General features: G+C 39.0%; 1 protein-coding gene across 1 annotated transcript in view; it reads right to left on the reverse strand.

The window, feature by feature from the left end:
* The window catches only part of LOC149070375 (allene oxide synthase-lipoxygenase protein-like), a 41,096-nt gene extending 15,944 nt beyond the window's left edge, over positions 1-25,152 (reverse strand). The window contains exons 1-8 of the mRNA XM_089249684.1: positions 24,624-25,152; positions 18,726-18,983; positions 10,790-10,834; positions 10,454-10,677; positions 10,219-10,351; positions 8,440-8,535; positions 6,463-6,559; positions 1,774-1,891 (exon numbers count right to left, since the gene is read on the reverse strand). Coding sequence (XP_089105810.1) covers positions 1,774-1,891; positions 6,463-6,559; positions 8,440-8,535; positions 10,219-10,351; positions 10,454-10,677; positions 10,790-10,834; positions 18,726-18,983; positions 24,624-24,866 — 1,214 coding nt within the window. The 5' untranslated portion in view covers positions 24,867-25,152. The remainder of the gene's footprint in view (positions 1-1,773; positions 1,892-6,462; positions 6,560-8,439; positions 8,536-10,218; positions 10,352-10,453; positions 10,678-10,789; positions 10,835-18,725; positions 18,984-24,623) is intronic.
* Positions 25,153-25,648: the final 496 nt, after the last annotated feature.

Here is a 25,648-nt window from a genome sequence, read left to right on the forward strand (position 1 = left end):
TCTTCTCCATCCACTTGCGTCGCTAATATGGCAATGCCTCTCATAATATCTTCGATGTTTTTTACATTTGTATCTTCTCCAATAGCCTACATCAATGTTCCCCAACTTTTCTGATGTCGTGGACCCTTTCCATAGGCGGAGATAGACTTGGAAGTCTAGGGGGCACGAAGATGATTATGTCAATTCATATATACATTAGATTAGTCGACTCCACCTTTGACGCTGGGGGGGGGGGGGGGGGGGGGGGGTGGGGGGGCGTATCTCCGCTCATGACCCCGTGCTCCCGTAGCATCAGAAGGTCGATTTCGACGCCACCCACCCATAGTTTCCAAAAATGTGGGTTTTTTTATTTAAATTTTCATATCACAAAAAATGGAACAAATTACAATTTTGCAGTACAAAATGCGAATTCATGCATTGGAATGTGTCATTCATGCAGTCAGGGCCGTAACTGGGGGGGGGGGGGGAGGCAAATTTAGGTGGGAACAAATAACCGTTATAAATAAAATTATCGAATTTTAAAGTTTTGGGAGCGGCGAAATAATGTTTGTCCCTGGCGGCGAAAGTCCTAGTAACGGCCTGCATGCAATGGAGTGGGCAGTAAATGTGGGCCCCAGGTTGGGAAATATTGGCCCACATCTATATAAATCATTGAATAGGCCTAATGAGTATAGCGAGCCACAAGTTTTCACATTTCCCCTGGTAAAACTGCGGAATGATATAGGTTGAGTTAGGAGAAATATAAAGGACTTCAACGCCATGGTATTGAAGGACATTATCTAGTATCCAAAGAACTTTGAATACTATGTCTTTGCCGTCAAAAGGTGCCTTCTGACTTCCGGAACGGAACACTATTCAAACCAATACAGGAAAAGTGTTTTTCGTTGTCCAAGCTTTTCTATTGTTCATACAAACTACTAGGAGATGTAATTTGTTCTTTCTCTTCAGTGCTCGAGGATTTACATATTTAATGATGTCAATTGCAGCATGCAAGTTATGTATTGAACAACTTGCATATTTTTTATATCGCACCTATAGAAGAACAGCTCTCTCTGCATGAGAGATGTGGATCCAAGGCTATGTAGCAGCAGGTGTAAGTACACCAAAGCTGATCAGACTTAAAATTCTTTTTCCCCTTGAAATATCTGACTGTGTACATTCTTCGATAACGTAATAACCACAGCAATGAAGCTAAGCATTTTCCATATTTTGAATTTTTCTCTTTCGGAAACAAACACAAGAAAACTGTCTTTTTAGAAGCATTTCCACAAGCACTAGAAAACCTTTCGGAGGGGATTTTGTTCCGATACGGGAGTTAGGAATGCAACAGGTGTTTCCCAGGAAACTTGGGAAAAAGACCGCGAATACGAAAACCCCGGATATGAATACCTCGCGGGCCGACTGTATATAATTATACAGAGTGTCATCCACTCTTATCGTTGTCCAATGGCTATTTCTTGTCCTTTTAGAGACAACTTTCAATGTTTCAAATGATGTCGCCCATCATCTTAAATGCCGTTCAAAGGGGGAAAAAATCATTGATAAAAAAAAAAAGTTACAAAATTTAAATTTTTATGCGATTCTTTGTTCTCTTACTTCCAATTAGAAAATTTTTGCCCTATCTCTCCTGAGGCCAAAAAAAAAATCCATGTTTTAAAGTACAATATTCGCTGAGATTTATTGAATTGTTTTAAAATTTCTCTTGCAAAAATTAAAACTTTTTTTTACAGTCAGAATATATAGTAATTATTATTTTGATGATTAATAACTTACGAGTTTATTGCAAGGAGGAAAAGGAAATGTGGCGCCATCAGCTTGAATAGTGGATGAGACGGTGACAAGTTTCTGTGCGTGCAAATCACGATACCTTCCATCAGCAAATGCGTCATGCCTGTTTCCAAAAAATATCCACATGTTATGAATGCTTCAGTACAACAGGCATTGGAGAACTTTTTCCCATGTAAAAAATCACATTACAGTCGACGCTCGTTATAGCAACCCTAATCGTTTTGTCGAAAGCAGACGTTATATCGAAAGGAAAACTCATAAGGTAGTCGTTATATATAAAAACATTTCAGACCTTTCCTACCAATCGTTTCAATGGAATGGTTGCTATAACACGGGGTCGACGTAACGAGAGTTGACTGTATCAATATCGATCTTTAAATAACAACTACAGATATTTCTATAATCAGTATAATCCATTGAGTAAATAACATTGTGATAAATATACAGGGCGCATAGCTAATGCCTCTCGCCGCAAATTACTGGTGAACCATTGATCCTAGAGGTACAATGGTTGCTATAGAGGTGCTTATACTTCCAATTAGAAAAAGTATCCAAATAACGCGTAATACTCAGATACGGCATTCACATTGCAAGGGGTTATTTAGTTATTAAAATAAAATTGTAAAACTTTTTACTTAGTGACCCTGTGAGTGCCCTAAAAATTTCAGTTAGAAAGTTGTTGTCTTGTCTCTCCTGAGGAATTTAAAAAAAATTTACGATTCTAAATGCAATATTCGCCGAGATATTTGAATTCCAAAATCATAGGAAGGTTAGGAAAGAATAGCATAAAAACTAACGGACTTCCCCCCCCCCCCATTTATCTTTCTCTACTTTTTTCCGATTTTTGAATTCAAATATATCTCAGCGAATATTGCACTTGGAAACGTGGATATTGTTTTATTTAGTCTCCAGGAGAGACAAGGCAACAGCTTTCTAATTGGAATTTTTAGAGCAAAGTAACCCAATAAAAACTTTTCATTTTATTTTAACCCCTTGCAATGTGAATAACGTATCTGAGTACAACACATTATTCGGATACTTTTTCTAATTGGAAGCGTGCGTCTAGAATATGACACGAGTACAAAAAATACGGCGGCATGACCACAGAAAAAAGATTGCTACCGCACGAAGTCCCACACTGAGGCGATAGCGCAACAACTTCTCGGTGAGTATAAAAAAAAAGGCTGCCGTTCAGAAACTGCTATAAATTGCAGGTCCCGGTCTAATTACCTCTCGTGTGCAGAAAATAACCGTGGTGCCACAAAAATGATCAAATGTATACCTTTAGGACATGGGTTTCCAACTGGTGTTCCACGGAATCCAGGGGTTCTGCATGATCAAAGTCCACGGAACCCTTAAAAATCCCGGAACCCGTAGAGTTTCCAAAGAAGAAAACTTCCTTGTTACTAACAGTCGGAAAGCCGTTCTTTACTCCGAATTTTAACGAGATGCCCTTAAAAATAAAATCGGACCACCCTGATTTTTTTAGATGACTCAACAACTCTGGAAATTCCAACATTTCATTTTTTCACATCGAATTTTAAAACCAGAATCTCCAAAAGTTCGTGAATATCATTTTCCGTTTCATCAGAAAATTATAAGTAGTAAAAACAGAATGTTTTTTTGGGAAATATTTTATCTACTAGTGATATTCTTGAGAGCGAGGAGGATTCTTGGATAAAGGATTTACGTGCACTTTACGGGACACCCAGGGCCATCTTATAACGCATGAGTCCCACCCGGGCACGGTAACCTTATTTCCATAGGGTCTTCTAAGATAAGATTGGACACAATGATTTATGACAATAAATATCTAATTTAAGAGGTGGTGTCTAAGCACCTCGTTTATTTCGCCCCGGGGCTGAATAAATATATATATGCGCTTTTCAGTGATATAAGGAAAAAACAGTTATGGTGATGTACGAGGGATCCTTTTTTTCCCTTATGGGGGAGGGTGTGGAGGGCGCATTCTATTTTATTACACCTGCACCGATATTTTGTTTCTCTACGCACAGAATCACAAAATAACATGCTACCTTATACAATAGGGATTCTTTTCTTCTGCGCAGCAAAAAAATATCTACACACGGAAGCATTCTTATTCTCATACCTTAAACGTCCATATTTTCAATTATCAATTGGATTTCGATTTATCATGAAAAAAGGGGTGCCATTCTTTGTTACTTTTGTCCATAACCAATAAACGGGTAAAAATGAAATTTTATTAGTAAAAATGTGCCTTCTAGAAAACGTTGAAAAAACAAGTATACAGTAGAGCAGTGATTCCCAACTTGGGCGTTAACCCCCCCCCCCCGGGAGGGGGGCGGTAGAAGCTACGAGTATAACATAGGATCCTATGGGTTAGATTTCATTGGAGGCGATGGGACAAAAAGGTTGGGAAACTATGCCGTTAGAGTATTATGTGACAAAAATATAGAGAAATCTCTTCTGCCACCTATCAAATAAAACTGTTAAAATTCTTCGATTGAAATTGATGACCGGGTTCTAATGAATGTGTAACATAGAAAATATCAGTGAAGTATGATATTAATAAATATGAATAGTAATATTAATTGAATTATCAAGTTTTTGTTTCAAAATTTCAACAGTTGTTTTTTGTGTAAGGTATATTAATTTTAGTACAATGCATAAAACATCCAACTCTGATCATCAATTGAAGAATGGTAACAGTTTTATTTGATAGGTGGCAGAACGTATGATGTTTCTCACACGTAATATAATACTGTACACAACACACTGCATAATTATTTTCTATATAGAAGGCACATTTTCACTGAAGAAATGTCATTTTTACATGCTCATTGGTCATGGACAAAAGTAACAAAGAAAGGCACAATTTTTTCAATTATGAATAAGTTCACAAAGAATGGACGTTTGGGGCCTGAGAATGTTTCCGTGAGAATTTTTTGCTGCACACGGAAATGAAAAATTACATTATTGTATAAGGCAGCGTGTGTTATTTTGTGATTATGCACGATTCTGTACGCAGAGAAACAACAGGTCCGTGCAGGGGAAACAAAAGAGAATGTGCCCGCTATCTGTAAAAGAAAATTAGCGAGCACATTTATGTGGGAATGAAATTTTTCCTATTGCCGCGAGCATCTCGGTGGTACAACCTGAACCTTGGCTCTCTGGACCGATATCTTTGGTAGGCCTCCTGTATAGTGAATTTATAGTATAAAAATAATAAAAGATTTGCCCCCGTGCTATAGAGCTTTCTCAGCCTTACCCTTATGGGGGGGGGGGGGGTCATGCTGCTCACTTAAACCATTGAGGATGCATGCTTGATTTCGTGCTCGGGAGATATTCACCGTACTGACAACTCAAATGAACACTATGATTCAATGATTAGCATCATGATCATTTCTAAAGTCATACGTCACAGTTCTTGTACGAGTACTTCTCTTCTGGTGATGGTTACAATCAATGCCCTTGATTCGTGAATATGCCTCCCCAACAGGCTCACGGGGCTCCAACGTCGTGGCTACGCATCGACTTAAGGGGCATCTCGAGAGTATCATGGGTATCCCGGGCACAGGGCCGTAGTGTGCATTATCGGTGGCCCGGGGCTTTTCCTTGGGCTCCTCTTGAAAGAATTATCATTATGCAAAAGGAACGTAAACTTTTGTGGAGCACTCCATTCTGCTCGGGGCCACGGTTGCCAGGCCTAGTTGCGGCCCTGCCCGGGCAAGTGATATTCAGATTGAAATTCACACCTACCAATTTACATATTTTCTGTTGAACTTTCGTATGTATCCGAGGCCCCCGGGCAAGGCCCATGCGCTGAAAAAAAGCACCGAGAGCCCTCGTATTATCACTACAAAATTGCAAATACAAATTCCCTTTTGCAAATACAAAGGTAAAGAAAAACATCTTAGAATAGAGTTCATTTGAATTCTTACAGTTGGCAGAGAGAACAATTTTTTTTACCAAAACCTGAAATTTCTTAAACGCAAAAACGTCCAATTTAAAAAAAAAAAATTTCTTTATAAAATTCGAATTTTTTTCATTTTCCGATTCATCAGGGATATAATAATTTTACCTTACTAGAAGTAAGGATTTTTGAATTACAGAATTTACGTGTGCTTTAAAGGACATCCAGGGCCACGTAGACGCACGAGTCTAACCCGAGCACGGCACGGAGGGCCCATGGCCTCCACATCCTGCTCTAGGACCGCTAGGCTCTGATCTGTGGTTAGCCACCCCCCATTATGAATTCATAGTGTAGAAGAACAAAAACTGATGAGAATCGTCTCGGGGTCCCGGAATGGAGCACTGTCAGCACCAACCACTTGTAGGGGAACCTAAGTTGCATAGGGACTTCCAGAATAAGATCAGGCACAATGATTTATGACAATAAGCATATAAATTTTATAGGTAATATAATACCTAAGCCCTGATTCATTTTGCCCTGGGGCTATGATGCTGTTAAGACTGACGGTGTTGGGACACTTTTTTCGGTTAAATATTCATAAATATCTTTGAGCTCCCAAGAACGGCCTCATTATCATCGAGAATACCGCGGAACAGCCTATAACTATCGAGGGTTCCGCGAGAATGTTGGAAACCCCTGCTCTAGGATGAAGGGTTCGCCAGTAACTTGCGGCGAGAGTAATCAGGTATGCACCCTGTATAATATGAAACCACACATACCTAGATGAGTGCATGATTGATGGAAACTTGCATCGGCGTTATTGTAATACATTTTAGCCATAAGCCACGTATACGGATCATCACTTGGCAAGAAAACCTATAAGTACGTAAAAAAAAATTTCAATATTCAGGTAGTATTTAAAGAGATTCAAAATGAGTGTTTTTCTTTTCTGATTTCCAGAAAATGTCTATTACCTTACCTTAATGGTTTTTTTTTAAATATTTGAGCAATGATTCTTTTATCAGCTTATATATTTGCATACTTATTCACGAAAATCATAGCAGATTTAATCATGTAGCGCGCGCACCCTCCTTGAATTATGCCCAGATCTTTCTGGATCTATGGCAACACCTTCTAGAGCAAGAACCTTTAGAAGGTATTGTCTATGGACAGGTTTGCTGGATTTATGCTCCACGTCCCCGTCCCCCAGAATATCCCAGGGACCCGCAAGGGGTCGGGGCGGCTCGAGAAAAAAGTTCTGACACGCGATCCCTCCATCGTATAAGCCGCATCAACAAAATCGGTTAACCTCATAGATTTATGTATTCAATGCGTAAAATTGTGTAAAAACTGATAGCACGGCCAATTTAGTCGTTGAAGTTTTTAGCTTTTAATCCTTCACTTCTTCGTGAACTGGGGTTGTCTATCTGTGTTGCCCGCTGGCAGGAGTTCATGACATGGAGGCATGACATTACACGAAAAGTTATTTGTTATTCAGGCATGATCACTTATTCCAAAAATCAATGACATAGTTATATTGTGTGTATACATATATATATAGATTGGATAAACTCAATTCCGGATTCTATCATATACCAGACAGATTATTCTGCGATTATATCTACACAAGGACAATGGTACGATTTACGAACTGATTAACTATGGGCGGTGATTGATTATAATTTCTGTCCCAGATTTATCATTGTATTTATTTATACAGTCCGCCCCGCTTAATCGGCTATATTAACGATTCCAGCACACAATATCCTATTAAGCGGGGGAACAATTCTATTGCCATTTTACAACATTAGTATAGTAGTTTGTATATTGAAAACTGATGGAGGATCAATATTAATAAAGCATCTCGAGTAAATCAGACATTTAAAAATGAAATGAAAATTATATTTAATTAAAATGATCACAATAAGATTTTTACTTTTCATTATTAAAGTTATCGCCCTCTATCGGATGAACAGAGCTTGGAGGCCAGTACTACTGTCAAATGTATTTATCTTAACCTAGTTACATATTTGACATTAATTCCAAACGTTTCATTCAATAAATCATAATGCGTATAGTGGTTGGATGCGTATTAACAGTTGACATGTAAAGAGTAATATTCGATTAAGCGGTAAAAATCGTGGAAATTATCATATTAAGCGGGGAACTTTATGGGGGAGAAATTTTGGTTCCGGAGGATTTTAACCGCCTATGTGTATGAAATCGCGTTGTATGTTGATTTCATACTAATTAAGAAATTTCTAGATACACCCCATCTTTTTCGGAGAAACGCTTCGAAATCTCTCTGAGAGGTGAAGTGGGCGTGTGTCCGGTCCTTCAACGTTCAATTTAATTTGGTTTTTTTTTCAATTTTTTCTACAATTGATATTTTTCCAGAGGCGTCGGAAGTGTTTCGAACCTATGGGTACTCGTCTTTAGTTATATATAAGAAATTTTTAATTTCAGAATGAATTCAGGGGGTGCTCGGATCCCTGCCCAAAGTTACCGTGGGTGCTCGAGTACCCACAGCAGCACCCCGGCTCCAACGCCACTGTATTTTTCTTCACCTCTGATTCGAGGCCCCTCGAATGTGTCCCTGTGCTTCCGCACAGGTTCCACAACCCTACAGCCGCCCCAGATTGAGAACCACTGGTATAAACCGATTCATGAATACCCCCTCCCCGATTTCTCATTGTATTCCACGATTTCTTAAAATTTAGAAACCAAAATTCACTGTAATTTTTATAAATACTTACTGGGTTGTCTGGTCCTTTGTCTTGAAATAACTGTATAGCGATTGGCATGAGCTCTTTGTTTTTATTCAAGAAGAAGAGAGCCAGAGGATTGCACAGCTGTAATTAGTAAAAGACTTTTATTATATATATACAGTACCATATTATGTATATGTTACGGTAAATGTTATAAATGCAGCTATTATGTATAACAACAGGTTATTATGCATATTTACCCCGAATTTTGGTAAGTTCGATAAATTTCTCTAAATTAATCAATTTTACCGGTGATTATACATAGTACCTAAGGGGTCGTTTGTAAACATGATAAATAGAACTTTATATTACAGTATATACCAGTGTTTCCCAAAGTGGGTAATATCACCCCATGGTGGGCGATGTAATGAATTTGGGGGAGGGGGCGATAGAAGCTACTGGTATAGCATAGAATTTTATGGGTTCGCTTGAGTTGGGGAGCGATGGGGAAAAAAAATTCTGAAGAAGGGGGCGATTGAGCAAAAAGTTTGGGAAACTATGTTATATACTATGCATGATAAATCATATATGCATTATATCGGGGTAAGATCGTAAAATTTGTTATTATTATATTGCGGTTCGAATGTATTCATTACACATACTAGACACATTTGCAAATTTTTTCATATTTATCAAATTCACCAATTACACTAGGGTATTATGCATAATCGCGGATAAAGGCGAAAAATTTCAAGTATTTATCAAATTTGCCAATGACACTTGGTTATTATGCATAATCACCGGTAAAAATGATATTATTTTCAGTATTTATCAAATTTACCAACAACGCTTAGGGGGTCCCAATTCCCCCCATTCCCTGTTTTTTTTGGTTTTTTTTCGATATTGTAAGTTCTGTGTTACTTACTCCATTTGGCACTGATGCGCGGTGCCGTCTTGTCGCATGGGCTCACTCGGGCCTCTCACAGAAAGGAGATCTGTTTTAATTTTAGAGAATTCGCCATATAGGGCCTCGAGAAAATAACTTGGCCTGGGGCCGTTGATGCTGTTGAGACGGCTTGCAGACGCATCAGCAGATCACTGCTGATGCGTCTTACGCACGACCTGTGAATGTATACAATTACCGTTGCCGTTGTATGTCTATTTTGTTTGTACCATATCAACCCATGCGTATGCCAAATTTTACAAAATTTGTCCAGAAGTTCCGGAGATAATCCACCAAAAGTAAAAATTCTCTCAATTTTAAATACCAGTGTAGGTCCATTTTGGTTTGGGTCGTAAGAAGATGGATTCTGTTTAAATTTATTTATTTATCGTCTCAGTGCACGAAGAGAATAATGTATCAAACTAATAGAGTTATAAAACTATTAGAGTTAAGTGATGGTATAAAATTTAAATTTTGTATCTTGAAAAGGGAAATGATATTTTTAAGGGTAATGTCTGATAGCAATTTGAAACTTTATTTTCTTCTTTCGTAATTGAAAGTTTGCTCTAAGGCCGTCATTACATTATAAAATTTTGATAAAAGTTAGTTTATAAAACTTGAAAAATTCAACCAATTCAATCAGGCGGATCAGTTAAGTTCGCTCGAATGTCACAGATGTTCTTATTGGTTACGTTTTTCAAGTTTTATAAAAGAATTTTTATCAAACTTTTATAGCGTAACGCCAGCCTAAAACCAATGGTTAAAGGGAATTAAACAACGATAAGAGCAGACACCCTTGTATTTTTTCCCCCTTGTATATAACGCACAGTAAATCAGAAAGAAGTCTAGAAAAATACTAGTCTCATAAGCTCCTGATAACTTACAACTCTGTCATCCCTGCAAACGACGTCCTTCAATATGGCCAAGTCGGTGAGGAATATCCGCTTCTGCTGCATAGCTTCTTGCAAAGTTAGGCCTTCTAAGAATGGCTCGACCATTTCAGACTCGACACCGAAACTATCAATGTAAACCAAAAACATTTATTTTTAATTCCAACTTCCACTTTATTAAGGGAAATGATTCCATTATATATATGTGAAGGCTATTTCCGTCACTTACTTCGAAGGGATTTCGGTGCAGAGCTTAATCAAAACGGGATTCACTCCCTGGACCCTCTGGAGTCCGAACCACGAATCTTCTTTCCAGTGTTCCAAGCACGCAGGTTCTCCCAGACTGAACTTGTAAATTTTTTTCAGGTCGCACATGGATTCCCATTTGTCTGTGGTCCACTGGATGCGTTTCGTGTCTAGAATGAAGCGGCTCTTGTTTTTCAGGATGTCCCACTGAAAGAGACATTGCTTTTTATTTATTGAACATACAAAAACAATGGCTAAAAGATTTGTCAGGTCAAAACATTGTTTCATCTGTCATAAAACGTATAACGTATCTCGTTACCTTATAATCGCCGGTGAACTGCTCGTCTTCAGGTAGCATCCTGATCTGGAAAAGACAAGATAATTTCTACATGTTTTGAAGAAAAACTCACAATTTGAAGTATAATAATGGTGATTAAAATAACACAAAAAACATTGTCCTATTTCGATGAATTGTGATGTAAGAGTGAATCTTCAATCAATCGATATTACATCGATTGCTTATTCCTGAAGGGTTTTTTTTTCGATGTTTCCATGTCTCAGCAAATACACTGCTGGCCACCCAAATTGCAACACCAAGAAAGACAAGAGATATCGCAACAATATTTATTTTGTAGATAACATGTTGACCAAGCATCAAATGATTAAATTTATAGACTTCTGTGAAGTGTGGTTCCTGCCGAAATCAGTAGCCAGAGTAGCCGCCATTGTTGGAGATCACCGCTGCCACACGCCTCGGCATTGATTCAAAGAGACTTTGGATGTGTTCTTGGGGTACAGCAGACCAAGCAGCTTCCACGCGTTGCCAAAGTTGATCTGGTGTGGCAGCTGGGGATGTAATCTGGGTCAATCGTTGAGCAACCATGGACCACATGTTTTCTATCGGCGAAAGATCCGGAGAGCGAGCTGGCCAGGGAAGCAATTCAATCTGGCGATTGACGAAGAACCTTTGGACAATGCGTGCCACGTGTGGCACGTTAATTATCCTGTTGAAATATGGCTGTGGGCAAGCCCTGAAGGTAAGGAAGGACAACTGGCTCCAACACCTCGGAGATGTAGCGCTGGCTTTTTAAAGTACCGGCAATGCGTACTAGAGGAGTGCGAGAGTGATATCCAATACCGCCCCATACCATAATACCCGGTGCAGGACCAGTGTGGCGGTGCATAACGCAGCTGTTCAGCATCCTCTCTCCACGGTGTCTCCAGACTCGAATCCGACCATCGTGGTGTTGCAGACAGAAGCGTGACTCGTCAGTAAAGACAATTTCATTCCATTGTGCCGTCCACATCCTTCTTTCATCGCACCATTGGCGACGGAGACGTCTGTGGTTCTGCGTCAAGGGTAGACGAAGCAATGGACGTCTTGCGGACAGACCACTCTGCTGTAAACGGCGTCGAATGGTACGCGCAGACACTGGATGATGCGGTACAGACTGAATGTGCTGTGCTATGGTTCGTGATGTGGCTGAGCGATCCGTCACTGCCATACGCACAATACGCCTGTCATCACGTGAAGTGGTGCACTGAGGTGGATGCGATCGAACACGTCGGTCCGTCGTACCCTCCTGCATCCAACGATCACATATCCGCATTACAGTTGTTTGGTTTCGTCCAACACGACTACCGATTTCCCTGAAAGATAATCCACAATCTCGGTAGGCCACTGTCCTTCCTTTGTCGAACTCGGATACTTGATCAAAAGATGTTCGCTGTTTTCTACGAGGCATAATTGATCGTTTTTTTTGAAAAAACCACAAGAAAAACAATTGCCGTACTTCAAATCGTCGAAATCTCCAAGCCTTAAATAGCGCTTTGAAGTGGCGCCACAGGCGCGCGTGATGTGCGTCTGCGCTGAAATTCTAATCATTTGCATATCTCACCTCCGCTAACGCATGTTGTAAATTTCATATTATTTGCATGCTTCCTTCAGGGTGTTGCATTTACGGTGGCCAGCAATGTACTTACGGCCGTACTACATTCAGAAGAAAATACAGAATCGCGCGGCCCTTTTGGCATTCACATCTACAGTTTTTTGAAGATGTCGATAGCTCTTATAAAACAATATCAATTTTTCTCGATATCAAAAAAGCATTTGACAGTGTGTCCCGTACAATACTTCCCGAAAAATCCGTAAGAAATTCCCAGAGGAATGTTTACGAGGTGTATAATTATACAGTTCAGTGGTTGTATTGTGGTTTGAGCACAAGCTTCGGTTTTGAAATGCTTCTGCGTCTTATATGGAGATCTGTGTTTACTGCATTGATCAGGATCTGGTTTCCCCCCCCCCCCATGGGTAAGTGGGCCCCAAAATTTCAACAGTATTCACTGACTAAATCTTTAATCGCAGAGGCCTCCCAGTTTTCGCTTTGTCCAGGTTCCGTTCATGTCACAGTCGATCATTGGGATTAGTGATCAGAATTCCATCACTGAGACTCTCAAATTACGAGAATTCGTAGTCTTAAAGAAACGTCCTAAGAAATACAGGTTGTCCCATAAATTCGCAAATAGTTTAAAAATTCATAAAACGGAAGGAATTAGTATATTTGAATGTGTTTGCTAAAAATATATTCCCACGAGGGAGGGGAGGGCTTGACACAGAAAGAAATTCAAATTTTTCCAGATAGATGGTACTGACCCAAAAAGCACAAGACCTGAACCTTTCTTCAATCTTTTCTGTATCCAAAACGTTCGTAAAGCGATTCATGGTTGAAGTAAACCAACTTCACCAATAGTGCTTTTCCCAGCAATGTCAACATGACAAAGAAATCTTTGTGAGCGCCAGTAACAGAAAAAGTCAGTAATGAGCAACAAACTAATCGTACACACTGTAATTTATAGGACTCTAATTTTTCCAAATTTTCAGTGATTTTCCCCATGCAGCGCCCTCTATGGACAAATATTTGAACTAATTTTTCCCGTTAAAAAAAAAAAAAAAAAAAAAAAAAAACACAACAACAACAACAACAGCAAACAAACAAACACACACAACAACAACACAATCTCCCTTCATGAGAATAACTTTTTCGCAACCCGCATTCAAATTTTTATAAATTTTCAAACTGCCAATTTATGGGACACCCTGTATTATAATATAGTTTTTTAGTTTCTTTCATTTTTATGTGTTACATGGTCTCTCTCTTGAGCTAAAACAATAACCAACCGTTATTAGAATATATGTTCATGGCTTGCATCAAAGATTTTTCTCTCAACCATAGTTAATACAGCACATAATTACTTAATATACATAGATATTAATAGAGTATGGAAGTCTATACAAATAAACCCTTTGTCTGATATAATCACAAAAACTTGTTTCTCCCTATCACCTCACATAGTGCATTTTATGATCCATCTCTTTTCGATTTCATATTACATGAGTTTAACCGGTTGAGGGGAAACATGTAAATTCGCTAATTGAGCCGACAAGGTCACTGATTGTTGTCTCAATCATTAGCTCTAGCATCAAAGATAATGGCAGACCCCTTTAGAGAGAGTGTGAGAGATAGAGAAATGGATTTGTGTTCTCAAATTTTCCAATGATGCCACACGCAACCAAATGAAAGCTTTATAAATGCAAGTACTTGATTAGGTAGGCTTAGGAAAACCCGATCTGAGACGTTTATTGTAGATAGAAAATATATAATGGCGTATTTATAATCTCTATCTTTTCTAGAATAGGCGGTGCCGAAGTGTGACGCGAATACCAATAGTCATTAAACGTGAGAGAGATGGAGTCCAATCAAAAACTTACTTCCTCGTTTTTAATGAAAGAAACGGATGAATGGCGCGTAGGTTGGGAATCTTTTACGTAGAAATATTGAAGAAAAATGAAATAAAAAGAGTATCCAGAGAAAATGTTTCGTTTTTCATTAGAAAACTTGTTTTCTTCGCGAATTATCAATCATTGAGAACACTCACGGGTGGTTTTCAGAGGCCGAAGAGGTATAGAAAAAAGAAGCAGCGGCACGTGTAGGCGATGTACTATATTGCGGACTTCAGGTCTTGGCTTCGTAATTATAAATCATTTGTGAAAATTAAGGTGTTGAAGAAAATTCCTTAAAAATATTACGTATATGTTGTTTTGCCGAGTTAAAACGAAAGAGGAATCCTTCGTTGTTTCCTTTTCCGTTTCCGATCTTCCGGAACGAAGACGGAAATAAGAAGCTTTGTTTTTTAAAGGATTTTGCGGAAGTTTAAAGCGTGGCTCTCGCTTTCTGGAAACTATTTTTAAATTGAAGCATTGCGTAAATTGCGTTTTGAAAAAAAAAATGATATTGACCTTCTCTAATTATGAAAGAAAAGCTCAAATTATTTGCTCCATTTTCTAATACGACCCCCGATCCCTGTTAAAAAGTCTCTTTTCCCCCAGAGCAACAAATACACATATATTCCTTCATCACTGGGCTGACCATATTTCTTCGAAAGAAATACGGGAAATTGGGATTTTATATACGGGATATCGTTGCCAAATGCCAAATAAAATTTGCCCCTGCCAAAATCACGGGAAGGTTGCCAAAGGCGGGAAATGAAGCACAACTGCAAATTGCAGTGGATGAAAATAAATTCCCCGAAATAACACGTTCACCATATGTGCGATCAATATTCTTATTTATATTTGTAGTGATAAAATATAATTTATGAGTTGAAAAATAATTTCAATCTCTGATTTTTAATAAGGAATAAAAATTCAAGTAGGATTTGTTTAAAAGACGGGGACAACCGGTTTTGGGAAAAAAAGTCCGGACTGTCCCGGGACGTTTGGCCACGTTATTCATCACACTTCATCCATAGTTAGATAAATGGATGGCACAACTAAAATTAACGCACAACAATTGACACGCACTCACACTTCCGGCGCAACTGATTCGGTAATTAATTGTCCATTGAGATAGACCAGAGTTGTGCTGCTGGGTTCGAAAAAATAGAGAAGGCTCCATTTTCTATAATATTCAATTAAAGCGAGCGAATTTAACCAATAGGCTTAAGTTTTGTGAATGTTTTTTTTTTTGTTATACTTGTGTGTGTCTTGTGTTATATTGGTGATGCCATCTAACGTCCGTATTTTTCAATGAACATGCCTGAATTTTCATGTTTGTACGCATTATGTTGAAGGTCTGTCTGCTCTCGGAAAAACAGAAAGATTCTTTTTTACACATGGGAGACCTGCTCGTATTCGCACCTCGAAGTTGGCAAACCACATCCAACTTCAACTGACCACCACTGTGCGAGTGGGGCGCGAACCTAGAACACCGTGATGAGGGTCCTCCTCCTCTCAGGGCCGTCTTAAGAGTATCATGGGCCCCCGGGCCAAGTGGTTTTTCGGAGGCCTTACCTGGTAAATCCTAGAAAATTTCAACCGGACCTCATTTTTGTGAGGCCCCTCTTCTCTTGAGGGCGTCCGGGCCGTGCCCGGGTGGGCCCATGCGTTATAACGGCACTGCCTCCTCTTCCTAATCAGATCACCGCCCGCAACTCTGTCTCAATGAAGATATATATGCAGGTGGTCGAGGATGACCGGGGCCTTAGTGGAAGCTGTGCATGTAAGTGTTGTGAACCTAACGTGAAGTTTGTTTCTGTGTAATACTTTTCATAGTACTGCCATCTGTATTTAGCTATGAGAGCGCAGCACGATCCTCATACGATCGCATAGCGGCTATTATTTTCAAATACTGTCGTGGTTTATTCGCGAGAGACAAACACCATTTATATATTAAGAACAAAATTTTGGTCAACGTCACTTGTGTCTTCGCGAATTTTTGCACCAGATTTCAGATGTTGGCCACTTTATGAAGTGACCGACCATTTCAGACCGACTGCCATTTCAGATGATCAGTCTGCCATCTGTAGTTATAAAAATAGATGGCAACATTACACAGAAACAAACTTCACATTAGGTTCACAATACGTACAAGCACATTCCAAGATGTACCAATTCGTTAGAAGTTCCGCAGAGAAACATAGACGAGGTGCATGTGTGGATATGGTTTAGTATTGTACAGGGTGGGCAAAAAGTCCGTAGAAAAATGAATAAAAACCGGAAAAATAACCGAAATAAAAAACGGTTTGCAGGGTTAGCATCGCTAGGTCGCGGGATTTTTTTTAAGACGGGAATAAAATAACTCAAAAACAGCCGATAGGTGGCGCTGTTACGAGTGACTTTGGTGGAAATATGCAAATGAGACGGTTATAAGAGCTTGCGCGCTCCTATTCCACAACCAGTTCACCGTTGTAAACCGTGTACGTGGACCCGCTGCACCCTGCCGTTGCCGGATTTGTGACGAGCCTGGAATGTGTTATCCCCTGTGGTGGTGGTGGTGGTTATGTGGAACACATACTGCTGTTATAAATGATTTGGGGGGCGTTCTTTTCGTTATTTGCGTATCTTTTCTTTGACTTGTGCATGTCAGCGCCTCCTATTGGCTATTTTTCGAGTTATTTTTCCCGTCTTAAAAAAAATTCCCGTGACCTAGCGATGCTAACCCAGCAAACCGTTTTTATTTCGGTTGTTTCCGGTTTTCATGAATTTTTTAAGTTTCTACGGAACTTTTCTACTTTTCTACGTTTCTACTTTTTGCCCACCCTGTATAAGTAGTAGTAGATTTTAGATTAAGTGACCGACCGATTTCTCTATGAACTGCTGTTAGCCAATTCACGAAGAGACTAGAATTCCGCCTCGCACAGTTGGAAGCAAACGCATGAAGCGATGTGCAGTCAAATTTCTCCCGCTTATAAAACATCAACAGTTGGTATTTATACGCATTAATACTGTATTAACAGACAACAATCACGTATAACGCATTCATCTCTTCCCCTCTAAAGCCCTTCATTGAGCAGTGCAGTAGCATGTTACGTGATCGGAAAACACAATTACCAAATATCACCGCATGCATAATTCTTACATGTTACGGCCTCTCTCTCTCGCATTAATTTTATTTATTTAATTTTTTGTAGGCCGTTCTAATACGGAGTGTTACTGCAGAAGCCGATAAGAGATAGATAGTATTTAGTTGCGTGCCGACCTCGCGGCCATCTTGATTTCCACCAAGGACACGTGCGTTTTCTTTCTCTTCTCTCGTGGTACGTCGTCAGTTTTTCACTTCCATCTTCTTCTTTTTTGTAATTATACATTTGGCAATTGATCTTGCAGTTATTCAGAGAAATAAGAATCTTTTCTTTTTTGAGGGCACGAAATTCTTCGAAACCAGTGAAAGTCTTTGTTATCCCCCGCCATGGAATCCGCTTTCTCGACCAATCACGAGCGTTCGTTGATCTTTTTCCCTGTTCGACATTTGGCTGCTTTCGGTTTTGTTTTTGTGTTTCGCTTTCTCCCTGTTTCTGTTCGGCGTGAGCATGTTCTGTCGTCTACGAAGGCCGGATAATTAGCATATACATGTATTCATATCTGGAAATCGGACAATTGCCCATCGCGAATGAAAGCCTTCTTATCAGGTGTGACCTCATTTTCAAGTCCCACAAATCACGTTACATTTGAATTAAGGGCGTCGGAAATGTGTTAGATCTGTGGGCAGTGATGTACTTACGGGGGGGGAGCTCGGAGAGCTCAGGGACCTTCCGCCCAGGGCGGAAATTTCGGAGGGGGCAGCAAATTTGAGGAATGAGTGGTCATGAAAATTAGAGTAGCATGAGAGAATGGTGGCAAAACCCACATCAATCCGTCTCTGCCAAGAGATCATGAGCGTCAGAGCTCTGCCGACGGACTTATTCCGTTGCCGTAATCTCTCCCAGTCCAGCCTCGTGCCAAAGTTCTGCCAGGAGTTCAAGGGACAACGTCAGTGACAGTGTCGTTTTAACGCATGGGCCCACCCGGACGCGCCTTGGGGGGAGGTTTTCCGCCCGGTTTTCCGGGACATTCCGATTTTTGCCAGTAAATGTGCTGTAGTAAAAGCACTTTTCGGAACGCTTGTTTCGATTTTAGTTAGGCGTTATTGACTTCCAAAGATATTCAATTTTTTTAATATCATATGAATATGATGGTGTCCCTTATGTAAGATGGAAGTGTAGCGAGGTGTATGGTCATTGATTTTCGTGTTCAGGTTGATTAAGAAAGAGTCATCCGATTTCAAAATGATTCTTCACTTGAAATCCGTGAGAAAGCTCTCCCCTTCCCCTCCCGGGGGCTGAGATTTTATTAATCAAATCTACTCTGCCTCTCAAATAGAAAACAATCTTTATCTGTTGGAGTTTCGAATTGTAAAGAGTTTCTGTGGTCTTGTTACCTGAGCGGGTCCATCCTCGATGTTCAACACGTACTGGTATATCCGTCGGTAATCCTTCAGTTCTGTTCGTCGTTGGTCCTCATGCTCGTCGAACTGAGGCAAGCAGCAGTCGAACTCACGGATGACGTAGTGCTTGTGGGGCCTTATCCACCTGTGAACTGGGAATATGTGTACGGTCTCGTGCACGTGGTCCTCGACTTCGATCTTTTCCAAGAACCAGCTGTGGGCGAAACCGAATGCGTCCCTCCAGAACTCAACCTGAATCGGGGGGGAAAAAAGTACACAAATTTATAACTCGATATAGTGTCGAAGTTTTCTATGAGACAGAACACGCGTAAGAATACTCATCCGCGGTTTCAGTATCGGTAGTGAAGAAGTCACGATCAGGGATTGATTCAGCCCAAATTTCATAATCCATTCGAATACGGCAGTGAAATCATCTACCTGAAGTAAAATTTCGTCTACCTCGTGTTACGACGTTTCTTCTTCGAATCCTGTCGCATCCATTTCCTGAAAATTTACCAATGTTACATAGACCTTATCCGATTACATTTCAAGGTTAGAGGGTGAAAAACACTTATAGTAGCCAATAAAGCACAAAGAATGGAAACAGGAGCGTCGGAAGCGTTTTGCATCTGTGGGTGCTCGGCTTCTCGAACTTTACGTAGGAGATGATGATTTCTGAAATTCAAATTTCCAGGAGCTTCACTCCGACTACGACGTCACTGCTATAGCCTATCCGTTTTGCAATACTCCCTTACTTTTCCAGTAATAGGATAATGCACTCGTTCTAATTAGTACTTAGACAGGGCCGTCTTAACACATGGCGGTCCACCGAGACAGTGCAGAAGGGTCCTCATGGAAATGAAATCTGGTTAATATTTTCGAGAGTAGCACGTAAACATAACTAGCCAGGTTGGGGGGCAGGGGGGCAGTGTCGTCTTAATTAACGCATGGGCCCACCCGGGCACCTCACGAGGAGAGTGGCCTCAGAAAGATGAGAAGTAATTAAATTTTTCAAGAATTTGTAAGTTGGGACCTCAGAAAAATCACTTGGCCCGTGGGCCCATGATGCTCTTAAAACGACCTTGGCAGGGGGCTCATGAAAATATTTAGTCCGAGGGCCTATGATGTTCTTAAGACTACCCTGTACTTAGGTGACTAAACCGATTTCTGTGAACTCGGATTTTACAGCAGAGTATCTTAACACACACACACATTATCACGATTCCGCGTATGGATAAACATGCTATTGCCTCATGCAATCCTGTAACATTATGACATTTGCCGGGGGCCTCAAGAGAATAGGGGGCCTCAGAAAAATGAGAAGTAGTTCACTTTTTCGATAATTTGCGAGGTAGGGCCTCAGAAAAATCACTTGGCCCGGGGGCCCGTGATGCTCTTAAGACGGCCCTGCCGGGAGGGGGGTGGTTCAGATGTGGCAGTGATTCCAGTACTGCCAAGGGGCTGTGGTTCCCAACTTCAAGAAAAGAACTGTCTCGCCACAGAGAACTACAAGCCTGAGACGATACAATTAATCAATCATTACACTTCACTCATAATTAGAAAAATTGGTGGCAGCAGGGCCGCAACTAGATGCTTGGTCACCCGGGCCAAGTGCGCATTTTGGCGCCTCCTTTTAATGTTGAAAGTAAGGTTTGAGAATGAAATTTGCGCCTCCTCTGGTCCAGCACCCGGGGCACAAGACCCGCCTGCTCCCCCTAGTTGCGGCCCTGGGTGACCGCACCACACATAACAAACCTTACACAGAAAAAACTTCACGTTAGGTTCACAACATGTACATGCACATTTCAACATGTACACGCACATTTCAACATGTATAATTCTTATTACCCAAGCTCCTGGCATTTATTAGTCATCCAAGTCAGAGGTGGCTAGCTCCTCGTCAATACTGTTATCATATTCAGAGTTTTTAGAAACGATGACAGATCCCTAGACCTGGTATGGCCGTTACAAAATCTTGGACAAACGATGGGGGAATGCATCCTTACACATCTCGGGATACGATACTTCTTGCATCAAACAAGGCAAAGTGGAAAAATGATCGCCACAATTTTTAAGGCAATGGCTACAAAGTCTACTTCAACAAGGGTCAGATGATAATTGGAGATAATTCTGGGAAATTTTAAAGAACATCCCTGCGGATGAAACGTCCAAGATTGGTTACCGTGCATACTAGCAATGCGTTTCAGTCGTGCACGTGCCTTTACAACGGTTTGTCACTTGTTTAATGGTCCCAGTATATGAATCAATGTCTTTATAATGGTTTGTCACTTTTTCAATCCTCCCAGTAATTGGAGAAAACCCGCGGGCAGCGCCGGGTGTTATAGCTAGTTGCTAGTTGTATAAATTTGACCTTCGTATAAATTTGAACATCATTAAAACAAAAACGTGTGGAGCTATGTTGAAAAATAGGATAGAATTTTTCCAAAAGAAAAAGATAAACACCGTTTTCTTGTACCTTACTTATCAAACGACCATCGCATTATCGAATTCAAGGTGTGAATTGAAACTTCAGAAATGAAAATTTAAGTCTATTGCGTGATCTAAATGAGCTGCTCCGATTGGTCGAATATGAAGGTAAACCATCAAAATAAAAATTATCTCGGTCCATTATCGTTTATCGTGTTTGAAATACGATCCCGTATTTGATAAGAAGAAGAAGAAGACAGGAACTCTGAGAAATTCCTTAAGACTGGTTCGTTTAGTTTCTTTATTTCTTTCTTCGTAGGGTCACGTGACCGGTTCTCATGGTCAAATTTACTATGTGCAGACTCTATGCTAGTGTTATAAAAACAATTTTTCTTTTTTGGCTACAGCACCTGCATCTTTCCTAGAATCCGATTATGGTGGTTATTGTGTAGTTGAAACATGCAGGACGCAATATACATACTACGTAATAACGTATATGCGAAATACAGTGACCATTATTAAGGGCGCAAATTAATTCTGTCGTCCAGGGCAAGCATCCACTTTTGTGCCCACTTCACATCATTTTGAAAAACAAAGAGTAAACACACGGCGCCAGGGCATCAGACCCATCTGCCCTTTCATAGTTGCAACCCTGACCATTCACTAGAAAGACCGAGCAAGTCGACATATAACTCAGTTTACAATGCTGTGGTTATGTGTATTCTCTCTCTTCCCTCCCCATGTTATTACATCGTGTGTAGAATTGTTTATATTTGTTTCTATATTTAACCAAAAATATTGAAAGCACATAATGATAGCTTTCGATATGATGATATATAATTGCATCATCGTTATACGAAACAAACCACAAGATGCTTCAAATGAAGGGGTAATAAGTGGATGAAATGTCAATAATTATTGTGGTTATGATCCTGAAATAGGAAAACAAACTGCTAATAAAAAGATATTATTTGGGGATGGATCGTTTCTTGATTTCAGCCTTGCACCATAATCGTGATTGGAGAGTAGAGAGCTGCCATCTGTTACATAATATTCATGATATTACGTAAAAGTGGTCACTCGATTCGGAAAAAAGAGGAGAGACACTGGTTTTGCGGCGGTTTTTAAATTGGTACGCCAACAGGGGTTAGACCCAAGATCACGAGTCAAATAAGGACCCCTTTCTAATTTGTTGAAGGTTTTTTCACTCATTTTTTTTAATTATCCCCCCCCCCACCCCCTTCGGTATAATTCTAAAAATATTTCTCTCATTAATTTTTAAATTGCAACTTTCATTGACTGTGAAATAATGTGTAATTCTTTCGGTCATTAAATAGATTCCTTTCATTAGTTCGTTTTTCGTGCAAGAAATATTTGCGTGTCTTTCTTTCTCATAATTGTGAATTTCCTTTTCTTTCAATAATTCTTAACTTTTATCAATAATGCTGAACTTATTTCCCTGATTAATTCTGTATTTTCAATAGTTCTGATACCATTTTTCGAATTGATTTTGAATTTTAAATAATTCTGGAATAATTTTTTTGATTAATTCTGAATTTTAAACAATTCTGAAACTATTTTTTTTCCGTTAGTTCTGAATTTCTAATAATTCTCAAATCATTTTTTCCAATAATTCTGAAAATGTTTTTCTGATTAATTCTGAAATCATTTTTCTTATTAATTTTGAATTTAAAAAAATTCTGGAACTATTCTTTTTCTATTAATTCTAATTTTAAATAATTCTGAAATCATTTTTTTCCAATAATTCTGAAATCTTTTTTGATTAATTCTGTAATCTCTTTTTTTATTAATTCTGAAATAATTTTTCTGATTAATTCTGAATTTTAAACAATTCTTAAACTATTCTTTTTCTATTAGTTTTGAATTTTAAATAATTCTGTAATCACACACATTTTTTTCCGATAGTTCTGAAATCTTTTTTTAATTAATTCTGAAGTCTTTTTTTAATTCTGAATTTTAAAAAATTCTGGAACTATTCTTTTTTCTATTAGTTCTGAATTTCTAATAATTCTCAAATCATTTTTTCAAATAATTCTGAAATCATTTTTTCAAATAATTCTGAAATCATTTTTTCAAATAATTCTCAAATCATTTTTTTCAAATAATTCTCAAATCTTTTTTTCAAATAATTCTGAAATCTTTTTTCGGTTGATTCTGAAATCACTTTTCTGATTAATTCTGAATTTAAAAAAATTCTGAAACTATTTTTTTTTCTATTAGTTCTGAATTTTCAATAATTCTGAAATCATTTTTTTCCAATAATTCTGAAATCATTTTTTTGATTAATTCTGAACTCTTTTTCTGATTAATTCTGAATTTAAACAATTCTGAAACTATTCTTTTTTCTATTAGTTCTGAATTTTAAATAGTTCTAAAATCATTTTTTTCCAATATTCTGGAATCTTTTTTTGATTAATTCTGAAATCTAGTATCTAAATCTGTTTCTTTCTAAATCTGTATTTAGATGCACAAGGAACTTCATACGATATACTGTGGTGTCTTTACGGATGGGACAGCTGTTTGAAGACCTGAGTCAAACAGGAGCCCCTGAATTGTTGAAAAATTGTATTCATCCAAAAAAATTATCATTTTTTCATTAAAAATCATTTCTCTCATTAATTCTAAAATTATTCCAATAATTCTAAAAATATTTCTCTCATCCGTTCTGAAATTTTCTCTAAAGTTATGACATTTTTCTTTAATCAATTAAAGAATTGTTCTTCAAATTATGAATTTTCATCGATTATGAAATCATTTCTTTCATTTCATTCTTGAAATTATTTCTTTCATTTCATTCTTGAAATTATTTCTTTCATTTCATTCTTGAAATTATTTCTTTCATTTCATTTTTGAAATCATTTCTTTCATTTCATTCTTGAAATTATTTCTTTCATTTATTTTTTAAATTATTTTTCCTCTTTCAGTTTCTGAAGTTATTTCTTTCATAAATAATTTATTTATAAAAGCACTTTTCATTTCGTTTTTTAAGCATTTCTCTTTTCGCGAGTAACGGATTGAAGATGCCTGATATAGACGCGCCTGTCTTAGTCACAGGTACAAAAAACAATCAGCACGTTAAAGTACACTTTATTCTATGAATAAGTTGGATATTTGAGCAGTGGCGTACGCAAAGGGATTAGAACCTATTGCGTACGCCAGTGCTCTGAGCCGAGATTAAACTGTGTTATTTTCCAGGAAAAAACGTAACTCCGCACCCCTTCAGAAGGAAAACATTTCGACACCCAACACCACCAAATCCTGCGTAAACCTATGCATTTTTAGTGATAATTTTCTGCTCTTAACTTGAGATACTCGTAACTCGAATGCATGTCTTTAACATTCATATGTAATTGATTGATTTCTTTCAAAAAGAAATATGAAACGGGCTTAACCGTAAAAACTACTCCGATCTTTGAAACAAAACAAAAAAAAGTGAAAATTTACCTTATACGGCAGAGCGAATCCATTACCAGAGCAGGCCGCATAGGTACAGACGGACCCCCTCTCGTGGTCATTTTTGAGAGTGTGTCCGAGTTTGATCTTGTCCGTCTTCTGATCGTTCTCGTCGTACACAAATATCCAGACGTTAGCGTCAGTTCCGGCGCCCCTGCGGTCGCCTGTGGTCACGTGTATCGTCAACTGCCGGTCCGTACTGTCGTGGTGCCAGTGCGACAGTATGCTGCCCATCGTCCGCCGCCAAGTACTCAAGTTGTCCAGCTGGGAACGATTTTTTGGAAAAATTGTTTAGAGACAATCTCGTCGTGGAGGAGAAATACACCTCTTTTACATAATACGGAAGCCACTCGGACAAATTCGGAATAGGACAGTTGGTCTTTTTTGTTTGGAAAGGCGCGTACGCGACTTGGCGTATCTCTTTGATCTTGTCGTCTGTGTTGTCAATTTTCGCGTGGAGTTTATGCACGCGTTTATGCGATTTCTAGTCGAGGCTGCTTTATTGGCACGTCCTTCTGACCAATCAGAGAGAGTGAAGTGACTTTTAACCTGGCACACCGGGGAACTTGTCTCGCGTGTTTATGATGGTTTTTTATGTTGGTTTTTTTTCTTAGTCTCTTGTCTTTTCCCACTTGTTTCATCAAGAGACGAAAGGAAGGAAGGAAGGGAGTGGTTTTTGTGTTCTGGTATTGCGTCTATTGCGTCAATGTTAAATGATGTTGTCTGAGAAATCTCGCCAAAAAAATCACGCCAACAAACAGGTTCTTCTTTTTTTTGGTAACTATAAATTTTACGTTTATGTACAGGGCGATCGTGGTTTAAGTTCTCCTGCTGTCAGCTGATGGATGCGTAACTTCTGCCGAAGCAATGGAAATTTGGGAACGTACACCGCGAAAATTTACAACGGAAGCAGTGTCGTCTCAATACAATGGCCCACCCGGGCGCGACCCGAGGGGACTCGTGACAATGAGATCTGGTTAAACTTTTTGAGTGTAAATTTTAAAGAGAGAAAAATG

Source organism: Pholcus phalangioides, unplaced genomic scaffold (assembly GCF_987345545.1).
Source record: "Pholcus phalangioides strain wild (caught in Gottingen) unplaced genomic scaffold, Ppha-v1.0 ptg000022l_1, whole genome shotgun sequence".
NCBI classification, from domain to species: Eukaryota; Metazoa; Arthropoda; class Arachnida; order Araneae; family Pholcidae; genus Pholcus; species Pholcus phalangioides.